This window comes from Halichoeres trimaculatus, unplaced genomic scaffold (genome assembly GCF_033239565.1).
Source record: "Halichoeres trimaculatus isolate MK-OKI-2021-1 unplaced genomic scaffold, fHalTri1.1 fHalTri1_scaffold_14, whole genome shotgun sequence".
Lineage (NCBI taxonomy): Eukaryota > Metazoa > Chordata > Actinopteri > Labriformes > Labridae > Halichoeres > Halichoeres trimaculatus.
Window position 1 is genome coordinate 13,054,774 of NW_027437192.1, and position 16,510 is coordinate 13,071,283.

Consider the following 16,510-nt stretch of genomic DNA (forward strand, 5'->3'; position numbering starts at 1 on the left):
ATATTGATTTGCATGAGTTTGTGTGAGAACTAACGCACAAAATTTGTTCACATCACATCACACTGAACTTCTGACGAGCTCATAACTACAGCTATGTCATTTGGTTTGTAGTGGATGTGGTTTTAAGATGGCCCTTTAAGACTCATAAACATTGTGCCTTGGGGACTTGTGGTGGCATAATGCCAATAAATACAGAAAGCATTAAAAAAGGGGCGAAATTCAACTTCTATTGGTTTAATTTGGCTCATATATTCATAAAACTGGAAAAAAATTATATACATAAAGCTGAAGATTCTGAAATAATCAAAACTGTTTGATTAAAAAAAAAAAAACTACTAGCTGAAACTACCAACAGAGGGTAGGTGTCAGATGAAGTGAACTCAACTGCATGCTACCTTGAAAACCTAATTTGGAAAAACTTTGGCAAAGACTTTTACTTGCTGATATGTTCAACCATTAAAAGTAATCAGGACAAAGTATTTTAACAAGATATGGACCAGTAACATCAGCAAAAAAGTAGGAGGTACTGGTTTCTCCAAAGAGGACGCCAAAATCACAAGAGCTTTAATGTCTTCAATAAATGGTGTTTGACTTCTTCAAAAATCAACTTATTGTTTCATTTACAAATCCTTAACTACCACATTAACATTATCACATTAATATTATGCCAAAGAAGAAGCAAATGGTAGCTCGTGAAAATACTGAAAAGCAGATCTTGAGTAAAGAGAAAGAACATTATTACCAAAAGAGTTTTCTTCATTTATTCGTTTATTAATTCAAAGACAAAAAAACAGCTTCATCTCTTTGTCTCCACACAACCACTTCAGAAGAACAAAGTGCAAAGAATCTGATATGTTCAAGGATGCAGTTTGTACCAAATGTTTCTGAACCATATTATGAGCAATGCGCACACATTAAGGGCATGTTTTATTATCTCTTGAAGCATTTGGTGCGAGTCGAGTCTTCTGGGATATTTTCAGACCTGAGGGAAGGACAGAGCGGTCATGAGAGGCTCAACACGAGCTTGCTGCGAGTTCAGCTTCAGGCTCCTTATAACACGACTGTGAACTCATAATTTGGCATGAAATATGAGTTATTTTGATGCACAGAAAATGTGTTGTTGTTTTGGGGAGGGGGGCTGTAGTAATTTGAATTTAACTCAACAAGTGGCTGTCAATGTGGATTTGAGCTACTGTCAAATGTAATCTACTTCAACCAAAACATTAGCTATCAAAATCATCTCTTTTTTTCCTTTATTCATTATTCCAATTTATCTTCAGCACTCTTTTCTTTAACTGTCGACCTTCTTTGAACAAAAAAATAAGTGTTTGATTTTTCAGATGATGCATCACTTGTTTAATAATTACGTAAAAACTGGTCATATCAAGCCAAATGATCTAAACTTTTTTGGAATGAATCATCCATGGCATTTCATTCATTTATTTGGCAAACAGATTTAACAGGATGGATAGTAGGTGGAGTGCAAAATAGCTTTAAAGTGTTTGCAGATGTGGGTAGAAATCAAGTGAGATAAAAGGATTAAAAAACAAAGAATTGATTAACTATGACTCACTTAAAGTACCATAGTACATTGCACTTTACTCAAATAAGATCTTTCTTTAAGTTACGACATGAGCTCACCATCTGAAAACATCCACCTTTTGATTTTTACATCTTGGCATGTTTAATATACACCAGCTATCATGCTTAAATAATTCTTTATCAAAGGCCTGTGCCAGACTGAGACCAGTACAGGTGTTGTTGTAGGTGTTTAAGTGTGAATGTGAGAGAAAAAAAAAAGGAGGGGAGCAAGGAGAAACTGTTTCTAGCACGCCAAGAGCCAGGGGCAGAAATTAAATCCTCATTATGATCTGGCACCGCTCACCCTTCTCATCCTGTAAGAGTGTGTGTGTGCTAGTCTAGATGATAAATATAATACAACAGAACAGCACAATCTTCACTTTGTTTGAAGATCACAAACCCTTTTAAAAGCTTCCTTTCTGCATAATTATGTCTTGGGCAGCCAATCAAGTGTAAGCCTCACAGGTAACATGCAAATACTGTTGTTTTTTAATTAATAAATCACTATTCACATCATGAAAAACATGAAATGCATGAATAGGTAAAATCTGTGTAAAATTAAAGCCCACGTTTGAACTAACTTCACAGCAGAATGAGCTACGAAATGACAGCAGAATGCAAGTCAAAGCTTGTCATGCACCATCCTGCGGCAGCTGTTCCCTTTGAGTTTTATTTATATCTAAAAACTAAGATAGCACATGAATCAAACATTTAAAAAATTTTAGGAAACATGCTTTTTAAGTCACCATTTTCCACATAGAGTTAGACAAGATGACATATCCCACGTATCAAGCTGCTGATGGTTTCTACTCTCTGCTCACAATAGCCCGGCAAATGTAACTGTAACCATACTGAAAATGACAAATGATTGTTCAAACATTTGAAAATTTATATGAATTTAAAAAAAAACAAGTGACCGTTTGATTTGTAAACCTTAAAGGTGCTTGAAGGTGTAGAGTTGCATCAGGACAGTCTGGCTATCAATTTAACCCTTTACTTTAACTGTCAGGTTAAGATAAGATAAAGTATTTCAGATTAAGCTAAATCAAATTACACTAATCAAAGCTAGGATTTGCTAAACTTGCTCAGCTAATTTATGCTAGGTTGATTTATGCTATGATAAAATAAGCTAGGCTGCAATAAGCTGAGTGGCTCAGGTAGGCTTGGCTAAACTAAGTGTAAATAAGTCAAAACTAATCCAAGCTAACAAAGCTAGGCTGAGCTACACTAAGATCAACTGAATTTAAAACAAGCTGATCTATGCCAGGCAAAGACAAACTATGCTAGGTAGGCTACACCAAGACAAATTCAACTGAATTAGTCTAAACTAACTATATGTTAGTCTGAGCTATGCAGGCTAATATATGATTGACTAAGCTATGCTATGCTGTGCTCAAATAAACTAAACAAGACTAGGCTAAGCCTGGTCAAATTAATTCAAAACTAATCTAAGATACTCATTTGGATTGGCTGGGGTTGGCTTTTTTAAAATCAATTAAATTAAAACTAATCTCAGACAATCTATGCTAAGCTAAGATAAACTATGCTAGCCTAGGCTATACTAAGATAAATTATGTTGAACAAATTTAAACTAAGATATGTTGTTCTAAGCTACACGTGCTAATCTATGACAGACAAAGCTATGCTAAAATATGCTGGGCTGGGGTAAAGGAAGCCAGGCTTGGCTAAGGCAAAGTAAATTAAACCAAGAATAAAATAATCCAAGCTGCTCATACCAGGCAATACTGGGCTAAATTTAGATCAATTACATTAAAACTAATCTAAGCTTATCTATGCTAGGCTAAGACAAGCTAAGAGGTGTACAAACCAAAACTTCACAGAAATGAGAATGGGATATATCATCTTTACAACTTAATGTGAAAAAATTATTAAGTGTATCGACCAGTACTGTGTTACTGCCAGTCAGACTCACAAAGACAAACATAGTTTAAGTTTCATAAGCGGAAAAAAAACTGCTTTTATCCCTGCATTTATCACAAGAATGGTGATTTTTTTTTCTTCTCATACCTCATTTTCATTCTAAATATACATCCATAAATATCTGATTATTTTGTTGTTGTTGAAATAAATAACTATGCTGTTCTTTTTTTAACATTGAAGCCACAACACCAAAACCTTTAAACATAAAGAAACACAGAAAATGCCTGAAAAGCTCCAAGAAAAGAAGAAACTGACCCAGGAGAAAACTTTCTGACTTTCACACACACATTCATGCAACATCACATAAAAAATACCCCCAAAAATGTGAGTGTTTTTACATGTAAGAAGATAAACCCTTTCAATCATCACCAATGGTTTGATGACTGACTGGATTTCTGAATGCAAACTGACAAGTGCCAGCCAATTACCTGAGCCACAGGCCATTGATTTATTGACTGTCTAATAAAGTGACTGATTATCACCTATCAGTGTCACAGCAACTGACACCTTTGGATGAAATGCCTGAAATTAACCACTTATACTAGAATGATTGATTGATTTACATGTTTGATAATTACTCAGATGCCCTGAGGTCTGACATGGGATTGGTTGAATTAGTACGACACGTTTGTTATTTCAGTGTGGTACATAAGAAAGCCAAACCAGCTGAATTCATATACTCCAAGGCATGAAGTATCAACAGGGTGAATTTTGCTGAGCACAGAGGCGACACAGTGACTACACCTGACAACAGACGACAGAGAGAATGTAGTGACTCCAGTGAAGTTGTGTTTACAGATGCAGCAGCTTAGCTACGCTGGTACAAGCTGATAAATGTTTCAGAATATGAGTCAACAACTAGAGCATGCATTGCTGTTTGGAAAGCTCCTTTGCTCTGTACATATGCATGTGCCTCAGGTGGAAACAGCCTGTATTATTAATATTTACTTCTCAGAGTGTGAGGCGATGCATAGCTTCCATGGTGCCTTCAAAGGATGCAGGTATTTTCTTCTAATGCTAATAGGACAATAAAAAGACAACCGGTTTTTCCTAAGGCATTAGATAATATAATCTGTGAGAATGTCCCTAAATTGTTGCACTTAAATGATATCTTTAGGTAAGTTAAGAGTATAAGATGCTGAAGAAAAACAAGACGTGGAAGAAACACTGGGTAAAAAGGAGTTCTGTTTAAGAGCGCTCAGGGTGGATGTTGAAGCAAACCTACTAAATATTTTAAAAATGTAAAAGTCCTTGTGTCTCCCCAAAAATATTCAAAAGTGGTGTGCCACAACAGTCAAAACTATTATAAACAGCTAAATAACAAGCAGCAACAGCTTATTATGCATTCCAGACTCTACTGTACATGTAAAACTGTGAAACTTTAAGTACAACAATTATTAGCAGAGTCTTGGCAAACCCCCCCCACTACTCCTCCATCTTTCCTTTTTCTCTCAAGTTTCTCTCCTTTCCTCACTACTGGAAGCTTTCAGCAAAAAAAAAAAAAATACTCTTTAATAATTTGTATTCATGTGTCATCGCGCTGGCTACAGGCACTTTTGGCTCTCAGATATGGCTGCTGAACTAACAAATGTGCTTAAACAACGTCAACAGAAATGCAGCAAAACAAGGCATGGAGGGCTAAGAGGGATACATCAGCTAAATAATCAGCAGACAGAAAATGCAAGAGGCACATGCAAAATGTCGAGTTAATGAAACAGCTGTCTAGAAGACACGAAAAGTGTTCATGTTTAACACACACGGACAGTAAGTGGTGATGTTTAACCTCTGTTGTCAGTTTGCATTTCTAAGCTTTTTTTTCCCACCTTTGTTTTTTTATTTTCTTTCATTTACACAAACATGTGTTCTATCTCCTTTTTGAGGCATTCCTTTGCATCTCTAAATGGTAGTTTAGCATCCTTTTTGGTTGTTTATATGGGGGTTTGTAGTTGTCTGTCTATGATGTTGACATGATGAAACTCTTTGGAGTGATATGACATTTTTGTCTCTTTGATGTGATTTGGTGTCTCTTTGTTGACATGATGTAACTTTGATTTCATTTTTTTTCTTTACAAAGTTAGTTTTTGTCTCTTTGTAGTCATCTTATGTTTTGGTTTTTTTTGATAGATGGCTTTTTTGTTCAATATTTGCTGGCCTATTTTGATACCAACTCATGCTCTAATGTGATATGAAGTCTTAGATACATCTTTCAGACACATATAACACACACACACTCACACATAACCTGAGGCTGACTGGTAGTTATATGTGTTCACTGAGGTTGAGCAGCAACAACCTGTTTGGCACTAAGAAAACTGGCCTCGTCCTGCTGTCCTCTGAGCAGAAGCAATTTCATCAAGTTGCTTTTAGTCTTCGTGTCTATGTCTTTTTGGTTATGGTCCATTTGAGGAGCTTGTTAACTAAAGGCTGTCACCGTGCGTCAGTGTGTGTGTGTGCATTCAACACACTGCGTTCCCACTGCCAGGTCAAAACAGTTGTAGCAACACGTCAGGTCCCCAGTCCAAAGCCGTCTGAGCCACGGCAAACACAGCCGCCCCGAGCGTGGCTGACAGCCCCCACACTGCCATCTTCACCATCCTGTTCCCCTTCCCCCACAGCACGCCTCGGTCCCGGGGCAAATCAACTTCCAGGCCTGAGTGTCGAGAGGACACGAGCACAGAACAAGGAGGGAGGTCAGACGGCGGAAAGCAGACACATGAAAGGGTCAAGTGGATTCAAAGTGCTGAAAGCTTAAAGAGGGAGCAGGCGGGTATTTGTTACTGGGGTTCAAAACAAAAAGGGGTCGGATGATGTCAAACACCAGAAGTAGAGACAATGACAGGGAAAAACCTGGACAATAAGTGAAGTTTTACACTTTAATGCTGAGAATAGGCTGGTTTGAGATATTTATAGTTTTTACAAACTCAGTGTGAAAATAGCTGATGAAACTTTGTCTGTTTTACAGTAATGTCCTGATTTTTACTCCCAGGTGGGCTTACCCCAACCACCACTCAGTTTTTGTTCATATCTTTGTCAGTTTTGAGATCCTTGTACCCCTTTCATTTGCTGCCATGATGTGCTTTCTTTCTTTCTATTTATGATTTTTATTTTGGATGCTGCTGAATGAGTGGTGATGAAACTGCAGAGATGATGTGCATCAATTTTAATAACTCACTGTTTGGCCTGAGGGGAATGTTACAGCACATTTTTGCTTGCCAGTACATCATAGTCAATATGTCAGATGCTGCTGATCAGATTTCACAAAACCTGCAGGAATAAAGCATCTCTTTGATCTCTTCTGGCATATTTAAATATGCATTTGATTGGTCTGAAGGGGGGGGGCTACATCCATTGTTTATTTGTTATTGATTGGCTCAAAGGAAGGAAGTGTTTGTAGGGGATGGCTTACTTACAGCTGCCTTGTTCTGAAGAATTTATGATATGAAGACCCATCAAACAAACTTGATGGGCAGATTGGATCGTTTGTTTTGATAATCTTATTAATTTAAAGCAACTTCAGAGAGAATCAAACGAGATTCAAGTCTGTTTGCGCGGAGTCCTTCTTCAGGGTCACTAATAAGATTACAGTAACTATTTTTACCGTGTCCGGAGGCAGTGGAGCCCTGGGCCTTGGTGAGTCGTTGGAGAACAGAGTCTGGCCTCTGGTGGAGGGTGGAGAGCTGAAATGCCTTGAAGGTGCTGATGGACAGACTGAGGAAAGAAAACAGAGGGGAAGAGGATGGAAAAACAGAGCAGGGAGGGAGGAGGAGAGTTTGTTAGCTGAGGATGGAGAACAGAGTCAGGTCAAAGGTGAATCGTGGATGGCATGGGATAACGTGAAGAAGAGGACTGGGGGATGGATGAAGACAGTGAATGGAAAAGTCAGAGTCTATATGATCGACATAAAACTCAGTAGCTCTTTTATATTCCACATTAAAGCTATGGGAGTGATGCATTATGGGGCTGAAGCATCTTTCAGGATCAGTCAGTCAAGGCTTTTAATGTCAGTGATGTCACCTCTTCTCCTAAACAATTGCTCCAAGTAAAACTGAAGGACATGAACAGAGAGTGTAACACTGATGGAGGGATTTTCAAAAACAAAAAAAGAGAAGCTATGTATCAAATGTTTCTTCTCAGTAATAAAGAATAGTCACATGCATGGTTAAACACACAGGCACACACATACTTCATGTACAAGGTGTTTATGGTGCCAGTCTGGTTGTGCTTTTAGAGCACACCCTGTTGGTTGCTGATGGAATTACATCAAACTACCTTGAGTCCTCTTACTTCATTCTCAGACATTTTTATGATGCACTTTTGAGACATTTGTTGAAAGCACACAGTTAAAGAAATTGAATGATTTAACTAAAAAACATAATTAGTCAGGATGAAACACTTAACTGAAACAAGTAAATGTATGGAAACAACACTGCAGGTTTTAGCTCTATATATATCCCGAGACATGTGATTTGAATAAGAAAAACCTCTACAGAAATAATTTCATAATGATTGAAAAAATTATTATGACTTGTAAATACTTCTTTCAAATTGTATGAATACTTAAATTAAACCCTGGTTTTAAATTTAGCACTTGCCTTCAGCTTCATGCATCCTGGTTTTAAAACCCCTTGCCTCGATGTGTCTCACAAGTTTCCTTTGCTTTTCCATTTTTTTAAATGTTTTGATTGATCGTTTTTTGTTTCAGCTGTTGTCCCCTCACCTCTTGCGAGACTGCAGGGCTGCTCTCTTGGCCAGCAGAGAAGGAGGATACTGTTCGAACAGATCCTGGGCCCGGCCAATCAGAAGTTCGTATGGTAGATCCTGAGGGATGCGGGAGAGGAGGTGGTGGACCATGGCCATGTCACACTCTGTCTGCTTCACCTCCTTCTCTCTGTGCAACACAATCTGAGGAGGAGGACATAAGGGCTTTAACACTGGAGCTGCAAAGGCGGGTTACATTCAATAAACTGTACACTGAGCAGTTGAGAGGCAGAGCGAGCAGGCAGATGAGGAGTTAAACCCCCCCTGCTGTGCTCTGCACTCAGCCTTGGAGGAAACATGAACTACATTCTGCTTTGTTGTTTCACACACTTCAAACAGAGCTCTCCCTCTGCCCGGCCCCTTCACCAACACACAAACACACACACACATCCTTTAACAAAAACAAGCTCAATGTACACTCTAATTAACATGCACAAAACACATCAGTTTAGAAATCTGCCTCACATTCAAATACTCACCTCAAAGATGATACATCCTAACACACTAAGTGCATACATACACACTACAGCTGCAAACATTCAATCTGTGTGAATGGTTGTAAGAAATCACACATGAAATTCAGCTTTTCTTTAACAAGGATTGACAGATTACAAACAGATTCTTATCAGTGTGTATCCACATGCTGCCCTCCTTTCCTTCTCTTTATCGCTCCCTCATCTGTTCATTAGGAGGTTTCTAATTAACCAGTCCAGACACTTCACAGTTCCCCCCCACATTGTGCGCTGTATCCTGTATTCATGTGCGAACGCTCTGGACGCCAGAACAAAAGTCACCCCGCCTGTCCTTCATTTCCTGGTTCCTTTGCTTCGAAGCCGTTTACGTACCGTAGCAGCAAGGTAGATGGGCATCAGAGGGTGTGAGGCGAGGAAGAAGTCGTAGAGTCTGAGAGTGTGTTTGAACTCCGACAGCACGTGGCCGTACCAGGTGATGAGCCAGGACAGTGCGAAGATGGTTCCAACCTCAGCTCTACCAAAAAAAAGAGACAGAAAAAGCACACGCTTGAAATCTTTCCTGTTTTGTTTTGATTGAAGCTTTATTTAATCATAAAGGTATGGAGGCCCTTTAAAGTCTTGATGAGAAAGATTTGTTTTCTCTTTTATTTTTAGATGATGAGTTAACAAGTCTTGTTTCCCAAACATAATAGATATATTTCTGACCATCCTGAGAAAATAAAGTTTGTTGTCTCAAAATTACAAGTTAACTTTCACGCTCTATCTTAAAATCTGACCAGTAGGTTGATTGCTACTGTTAAATTCACAAAACAAAAAAGGACTTCTCATATTAAAAATGGACTTATACAATCAATGTTTCAATGTTTTGCTATCCTCAAGACAAAAAACTACTGTTGTACAAAAGATCGGACATGCCTTAAAGAGGTTTGCACCACAGGTCTTCCTTTAAATCAACTTGACCAGAGATCACTGTAATGACATAACCAGGAATGAGTACTGAATTAGGTACTTTTATAGGTACTAACCGAATTCTGTCAAAAGTACCGGGTACCGATTCACGTAGAATCAAAAGGGAGCATGTTAAGGTACCTAAATGCATCTTTGTGACCGTGAGGGAGTGGAAGAGTAGGAGATTTTTCATGCTGGACATGAACACAGCATGGCAAGGATTTAAAAAATCGTAGACTCTATTATTATACAAATTGATATTTTTTACCGCATGAGAACAAAAAAGTACCAAAAAGTGGTATTGTTGAGTACCGGTACCGATTGCCAGGTCCTGGGCATTGGTACCGTATTGTTTAAATATGAAAAGGGTCCATCCCTAGACATAACTACGGCTTTTTTCTCTAAAACTTCTCCAGAGCCACTGTAAACATCCTGCAACTCTTCACAAAAGCTGAGTGATACTGTCCCTGATTTAAAAACAGACTTGTTTGGCTTCATCAAAGGATCATGAATTATTTGGGCTGCACAATCACTCATCATTACACCAGTTACTGGAGATTCAGCCTGATTGATCTAAAGGTAAACATTTTCTTTTTACATTCACACATTGCTCAAAACGCTCCAACTCTACTCCCGGTCTGTCTTTGATGTGTGCTGACAGAAATAGGTGGTTATTTCTGACAGAGTGTCCAGTAAATTCGATACTCTTAGCAGATGCTGATAAATATTGGATAGGACCATTCAGGAGAGGAAGAAGGATAAGTACAAGAGGAGGAGAGAAAGGGAGAGGAGTGAAAAGAAGCCAGTGGGAGTGATGGAGGGGGGAGGGGTAAGAGACAGAGAGCAAAGGGCAGGGAACATGTATGATGAGAGGGACATAAAAACGAAATGGAAGAGAGAGAACATAAAAGAATATAAGATATGTGGGAGCCGGAAGAAGAGGAAAGTGATACAATAAAAGAGGGAAAGATGAGAAGGGAGGTTAGGGGGGGTGGATAAGAATTTCCCAAACTTTAAAGCAGGGTGTTGTGTTTCCTGATGTCTTTCTGCGTGTGCACATATCAAAACCATGTTTTGAACTCGCTGCTGGAATTAAATTTCAGGAACTTGATTGTTTCTTTAAAATCTGTTTATTGCTTGCTCCAATAAGCAGCAAAAGAATCATGAGTCGTTTTCTGGCCAATTAAACCTCTCAAACAAAGGTAAATGTTTTGCACACCTCTGAGGGACAGAAAAGCCGCTGAAACAGCTGCCGGAGCATCTGATCCTAAAACTCCCCAATGAGACTATTACTGATGCCTTTTCAACAGAACTAAAAAAAAAAAAAACACTCTCAAAAGCTTCCCTGAGAGGCTCACATGTGAAGATCATCACTCTGATGCCCTCTAGTGGATGTTAGCCACATTACTTGAGGTCCAGTCACTAATGTCAAAGTTTAAAAAAGGGAGATGCAGTGTCATAGACAATCTAAACCATTCCTCTCCAGAAAGCAAAAGTCTGATAGCCCACTTCTGCAGGAACTATAAGATGATAAGTAGATAGAACCAGAATGATGTAGGCTGACAACTTCCTCTACATTTATGGAAAACAAACTTCAGTAAAAGGTGGACAACTTAACACTCCTCTAATTTGAAATATTCTTGTAATAGCTGCAGAAATGTATTATTTTTATTCCATTGTTTCCTTATTTACATGTAATCATCGTAATCTTTGTACCCTAGTCCTGTATAGAAATTATTTTAAATATACTTTTTGTTTGTCAGGGTTTTTTTTAATATTTATTTATTTATTTATTTATTTATTTATTTATTTGGGGGGGGGTAGTTTGTTTTTGTGTTTTTGTCTTTGTTTTACATTGACAATGTCACCCCTGTTGGGTATTGTTCTATATTATTTATTGTCTGGTTTCTGAACAATTACATTCTTTTTCTTACTGTTATGAAACATCTGAAAACAATAAAAATGTTAGTGATTTAAAAAAAAAAAAAAGGTAGAGCACAGATAGCATGGCGGTCTAGGTTGCACCCCATGAGGTTCCTTCTCAAGCGGGTGGCCCGGGTTCGAATCCCGCCTGTGGCCTGTTTCCTTCATGTTATTCCCCACTCTCACCCCGTTTCTGTCACTATCCACTGCCTTCTCCCATCTGGTAATAAGGCTAGAAAAGCCCCAAAAAGTAACTTTAAAAATAGCATCAAATAAGACAAAAAAAGAGTGAGGTGTACCTTATCATGAAGTCATGCAGTTCTGTATCAACCTGCTCCAATATAGGCATTAGGTAGTTTAATATGTGTTTGGTGCTGTCCATGGTTGGATCCATGAAATCCCTGTAGTCAATGAAGATAGAAAAAAATATCAACCCTGAATTATTTACTTAATGAAATTCGTTTAAAAAAGCCCATGAGTTTAAGGTGATTAAATAGCACAATAGATAAAGAACCTGAGATGGAAGTTTGACAGTGTTTCCAGCAGGGCGATGGCCATCCGTTCCCCGACCACCAGCAGCAGAGAGACGGCCACGTCATGGTAGCCTTGGTAGTAATGGAGCTGAGGGTTTCGTCTCAGAACCTCCAGTATAATGTCGATCAGCTGCTCCTGGAGGACGCCTCTCTCAGCAGACGGCATACCTGAGAGGACGCCAAGAATCAGCACGTTCATTCAAGAAAATACGACTTTTCTATCTTTTGATAAAAACTCTTGGTGGACACTTGAACATGGTGAGGAACTTGTTCAGATCATCCCCATTTGTTGAATTTATCATATCAGTGTGTGCTGTTTTTCTTTTTTCTGCTTCTTTCTGGCAGAGAGTCAGGATAAAAAAGATAAACCAATTCACTAGATTCAAACCTTGCTGTCTCCGTTTCTTTCACATCATTTGGTGGATTTAACATACGACATCTCATTTCCCTGATTTTAGCCTTCCTACACTGTCTCTTTTTCAGTTTTAGAATTTAATTTACAATATTGCTAATTACCTTTAAGAGATGCATAGATCTAGCTCTGAGCTACGTTACAGAACTACTTGACCTCTTATAATCCAGCCTGCAGCCTGAGATCCTCAGGTTGAAACCTCCTGGCCATTCCAAAATCAAGGCTTGAATCTAAATGTTACAGAGCATTTTTTTTCCAACGCCCCTTGACTTTGAAACAACCTACCCAGGGAGATAAGGTGTGCAGATTCAAATGCATCTTTTAAATCATTTTATGAAAATAAGACAATAAAACTGAGTTTGATTCTGCTCTTTATTGTCTTTAATTAGCATATTTTATTTTTCATCTTACCACATTTATTTATTTGTTTATATTATATTTACTCTATGTTGAAAGCACCTATCTCTCATTCTAAATTGATTTTATTGCGTTTACATATTGCTTGTCTCTCGATCAATTCCTATCTGATTTTTCTGTAATGTAATGTATTTCGCATCCTATTACTTTAAGCTTCCAGCCATTCTTTGTCATCCTAGTCTCAGTTAATGTTCTTTGGTTCTGATGTTGCCTGCATCCCTGTGTTGTTGGTAATTTTCATCATCTGGGTTTTTTTTCATGTTGTCTTTGTCTTTTTCCATTTGCGATTTTGGGGTTGGTTTTTGTGTCTGGAATTCTTGCTTTTTAATTGACGACTTTATTATTATTGTTACTGTTAGTGTTTGTGAAACAGATGCTGTGAGCTATGCTGATATTGGAGGAAAAAAAAAAAAAAAACCTTGAAGTCAGACCTTTAGGGAAGCGCTTCATGGACCGCCTGACATCCAGGACTACTTGGTTGTAGTCCTTGTGGTCCTTCCTCACATCTCGACCTGAAACAGTAGGTTATATAGTATTGTTATATCTATGAGTTACCATGTCAATGTTTGTAATTTTATTAAGTTACATATCAAAATCAATAATCACCCACCAGGTTTATGTGGTAGATTATACACATTGATATTGAGGAGTTTTGGCCAGACTTTCCTCCTCAGTTCATCTGTGAGTAGACCTCCTTTACTGGCTGCTGCTCCCCTCAGGGTCTCAATGTCCACCGGATCGCTGCATGTTCAAGAGGCAGAATTTGGTTATGTTCAGTCTGCTTTCTCTTTTCCAAGCAGAAGTGCTCTCAGATTCAGACTACATAGAATAAATTTGATTAAAAAAAACAACAAAGGTCCTTTAAATTTGTGTAATCTTTAATCATCAAAATGCAGGTTTGAACTTTTCAGTTATTCTTTTTAATCTGCATGAGTCTGACACGTTATCAGCATGGTGTGTGTCCACATGTCTAAGCTAAAAGACAAAGAAGGCTGTTATTTTGCTTTCGTGTTTCACTTAAAATCATGAAATCGTCCTGCTAAACCCTGCATGAGCTGAGTCCCACGTGCCTCCTGTCACTAAAGTCTTCATGAGCCTCATCACGCTATCCCTCTGGGTACATGTGAGCAATCTTCATGTGTGAAATTAGCTCAGAGCAGAGTGGTGAGGGTCTAATGTGGAACAGGAATTAGCAGAAGGAGAGGTGTTTACACCTGGGAAAATAAACCCTGCTTATGTGGAACTTGAGACTTTTCATATTTTTTGGAACACATTTCGTCAGATGGAAAATTTAAGGGAAGTTGTAAATGATGAAGACATGGGTGGTATAAAACAGTTAAATGTAATGTAATAGAACTTCAGTGTTTCTTGGGCAACCACCATCAGAAATCCAAATTGTGACAAAACTCCCAGGAGGCAAATCAAAATGTAGCCTATGTCTCAGTGTCGTTCAAATCAGAGTAAGACAGAAACTCAAACAGCACAAGTCTGCGCTAGTAGTTTCTCACCTGATCAGTGCCTGGTGGATCTCAGTCAACTTCTGTTTCTTTCCACAATCTGGTTCTGGAAGAGGTTAAGAGAAATCAAACAAAGGAAAGAGTAAGTATATAAAAATATAAGGATGAACAAAAGACATTGAGAAGTTTAGAGAAAAATGGGACAGGCAGGGGACAGATGGACAGAGAATATGTGAGGAGAAAGACGAGCAAAGGTTGACACCTGAGAAGGAGAAGAGAGGTCATATTAAAGTTATAAATAGACCTGGAAGTAAATGTTAGAAACACGTGAATGCGTGAAAACAAACCCCATGTACACAATGCAATTAGTTTTTCTCATAGATTCAAACTGTGTTTCAATGTAGTGATTTGGGACAAAATTTAACGGTCTAAATACCAAAAAGGGTTAAAGCAGAGTCAAATTATGTCACAACTAAGAGTAGTTTTTCTTGTTTGTGATGTTTTGCTACAGTTACAGGTCATTAAATCATGTCCATCTTCTTTTGTCTGGCAACTCTCCAAACTGTCAAAGTTGGCTGACAGGCTGCCACGCAAGCACCACCCACAGACACGTACTTTCAGTTTACTTTCATGATAAACACAGAAAACCGAGGGTTAAAACCGGTGGGAAACACTGCGGAGAACTCATGATTGTTGTATTCTGTTAAATTTGTGTCAGCTGGCTGCTGTAATAGTATTAAGTTCACTGGTATTTCACCGCAAAGAAGGACGTGTCTACCTGTTAGCTACACGTGCAGCAGGTTATACGCGTTCACGCTGGCTTCGCATATATGATAAGTACTGTATGACTCGTCTTCTTTAATGCCAAGTGTATGTTTCTTTCACGCTACCTGGTTAGCTATCTCCTGTTTAACTTACCTCTTGAGACAGATCCATTCCCATTCACCACAGCTCCTGCTTTTTGATTCCTCCTCTTGAGCCTTTTCATCCCCTTTATAATCCGTCGACCGAAACCCAAACTCTGTCAGGCGCCATAGACTAACAGACTAATGAAATTATGTCTCTTTACAGGTGAAAATATCGATATAATTTGGCTGTATGTGAACGTTCCTCTCAACAGCTGTTCCAGACTTGATCAATCTAACGTGCATGGCAACGCTACTCAACAATTGGCCAGAAACAGACACGTGACACGGCGCATAAATTCCATTGGATACAAGTACAGTTCTCTGCAAACTGACTTGGTTGTAGTTTTGTAGTTTAAGATCTTAACTCCACAGACTGTATAAACCCTCATGTTGTATTCATTTCCTTTGAACAATTTTGTTCTAATGTTAATTTAATGACTAATATTAAAATCTTAAACTTTATATAAATCATAACTAATTGTGTTGGATTGTTTTCTACCAACTTAAGATAATGTAATCAAGTTTTGAACTTCTATTTCTTATTTATGATCTATATGCCTTACACAGTTGAGATTATACATCAAGAATCTCAGTCCTAAAAAATAATTTCGGGGTTATTTAGATTATTACAAGAAATATATTAAAAGAAATAACTAGATGCAGCAGTGTATAGCCTACTGTTAATCACAAACTACTTCAAATTTGATAACATTTGTACTGAAACCATTTTATACCTTTGTACACCCATAGAAAGTAAACTCCTCTGTTACCCCTTTTCCACCTTACTGGTGCTAATGCTAGTTCCAGGTCAGTGCCTGACTTAGCACTGGTTCTTTGTGTGCACAAAGTCATGAAACCTTAGGTCTGATCAAATGAACACGTTTTTTGAAAAGTAAAACTTGTAAATCGGTCAAATTTGACCGGAGCACAACGTGAGGGATGAACTAGTGAAAGTCAATTCAATTAAAATGTTATGCATCACAATAATAAGTATACATTGCATATTAGGGAAACTATCTCTCTTCAATACTTGTTTTTTCTGTTGTTGTTTGTTTGTTTGTTTGTTTGTCTGTCTGTCTGTCTGTTTGTTTGTTTGTTTGTCTATTTGTTGTTTTTTTGTCCTGTTTGTTGTGGGGCAAAAATTCTCAGATGAGCAAGG

At 38.2% G+C, this 16,510-nt stretch overlaps 1 protein-coding gene across 2 annotated transcripts; it reads right to left on the reverse strand.

Annotated features, from left to right (window-relative positions):
* Window positions 1-772: 772 nt before the first annotated feature.
* On the reverse strand, window positions 773-15,604 carry LOC141802918 (TBC1 domain family member 20). 2 transcript variants are annotated; one of them, XM_074686730.1, is made up of 10 exons: window positions 15,362-15,604; window positions 14,495-14,549; window positions 13,597-13,727; window positions 13,418-13,498; window positions 12,139-12,325; window positions 11,924-12,025; window positions 9,126-9,267; window positions 8,240-8,424; window positions 7,121-7,230; window positions 773-6,172 (listed from the first exon to the last, which is right to left on the reverse strand). In XM_074686730.1, exons 1-10 carry the CDS (start codon window positions 15,429-15,431, stop codon window positions 6,006-6,008), a joined length of 1,230 nt encoding a protein of 409 aa, XP_074542831.1. In that variant the 5' UTR covers window positions 15,432-15,604; the 3' UTR covers window positions 773-6,005. The 2 variants fall into 2 exon arrangements, with proteins under 2 accessions (XP_074542831.1, XP_074542832.1); XM_074686731.1 differs by lacking the exons at window positions 773-6,172; window positions 7,121-7,230 and adding an exon at window positions 7,233-7,368.
* Between the last annotated feature and the right edge of the window lie 906 nt (window positions 15,605-16,510).

Excerpts from the sequence above, each read along its gene's own strand:
- LOC141802918 (XM_074686730.1), bottom strand. The coding sequence starts at position 15,431 with ATGAAAAGGCTCAAGAGGAGGAATCAAAAAGCAGGAGCTGTGGTGAAT. Across the intron at positions 12,026-12,138 it reads CTGTCAAACTTCCATCTCAG|GGATTTCATGGATCCAACCA; the intron begins GTTCTTTATCTA and ends CATTGACTACAG. Across the intron at positions 9,268-11,923 it reads CTGCATGACTTCATGATAAG|AGCTGAGGTTGGAACCATCT; the intron begins GTACACCTCACT and ends TTTTTTTGGTAG.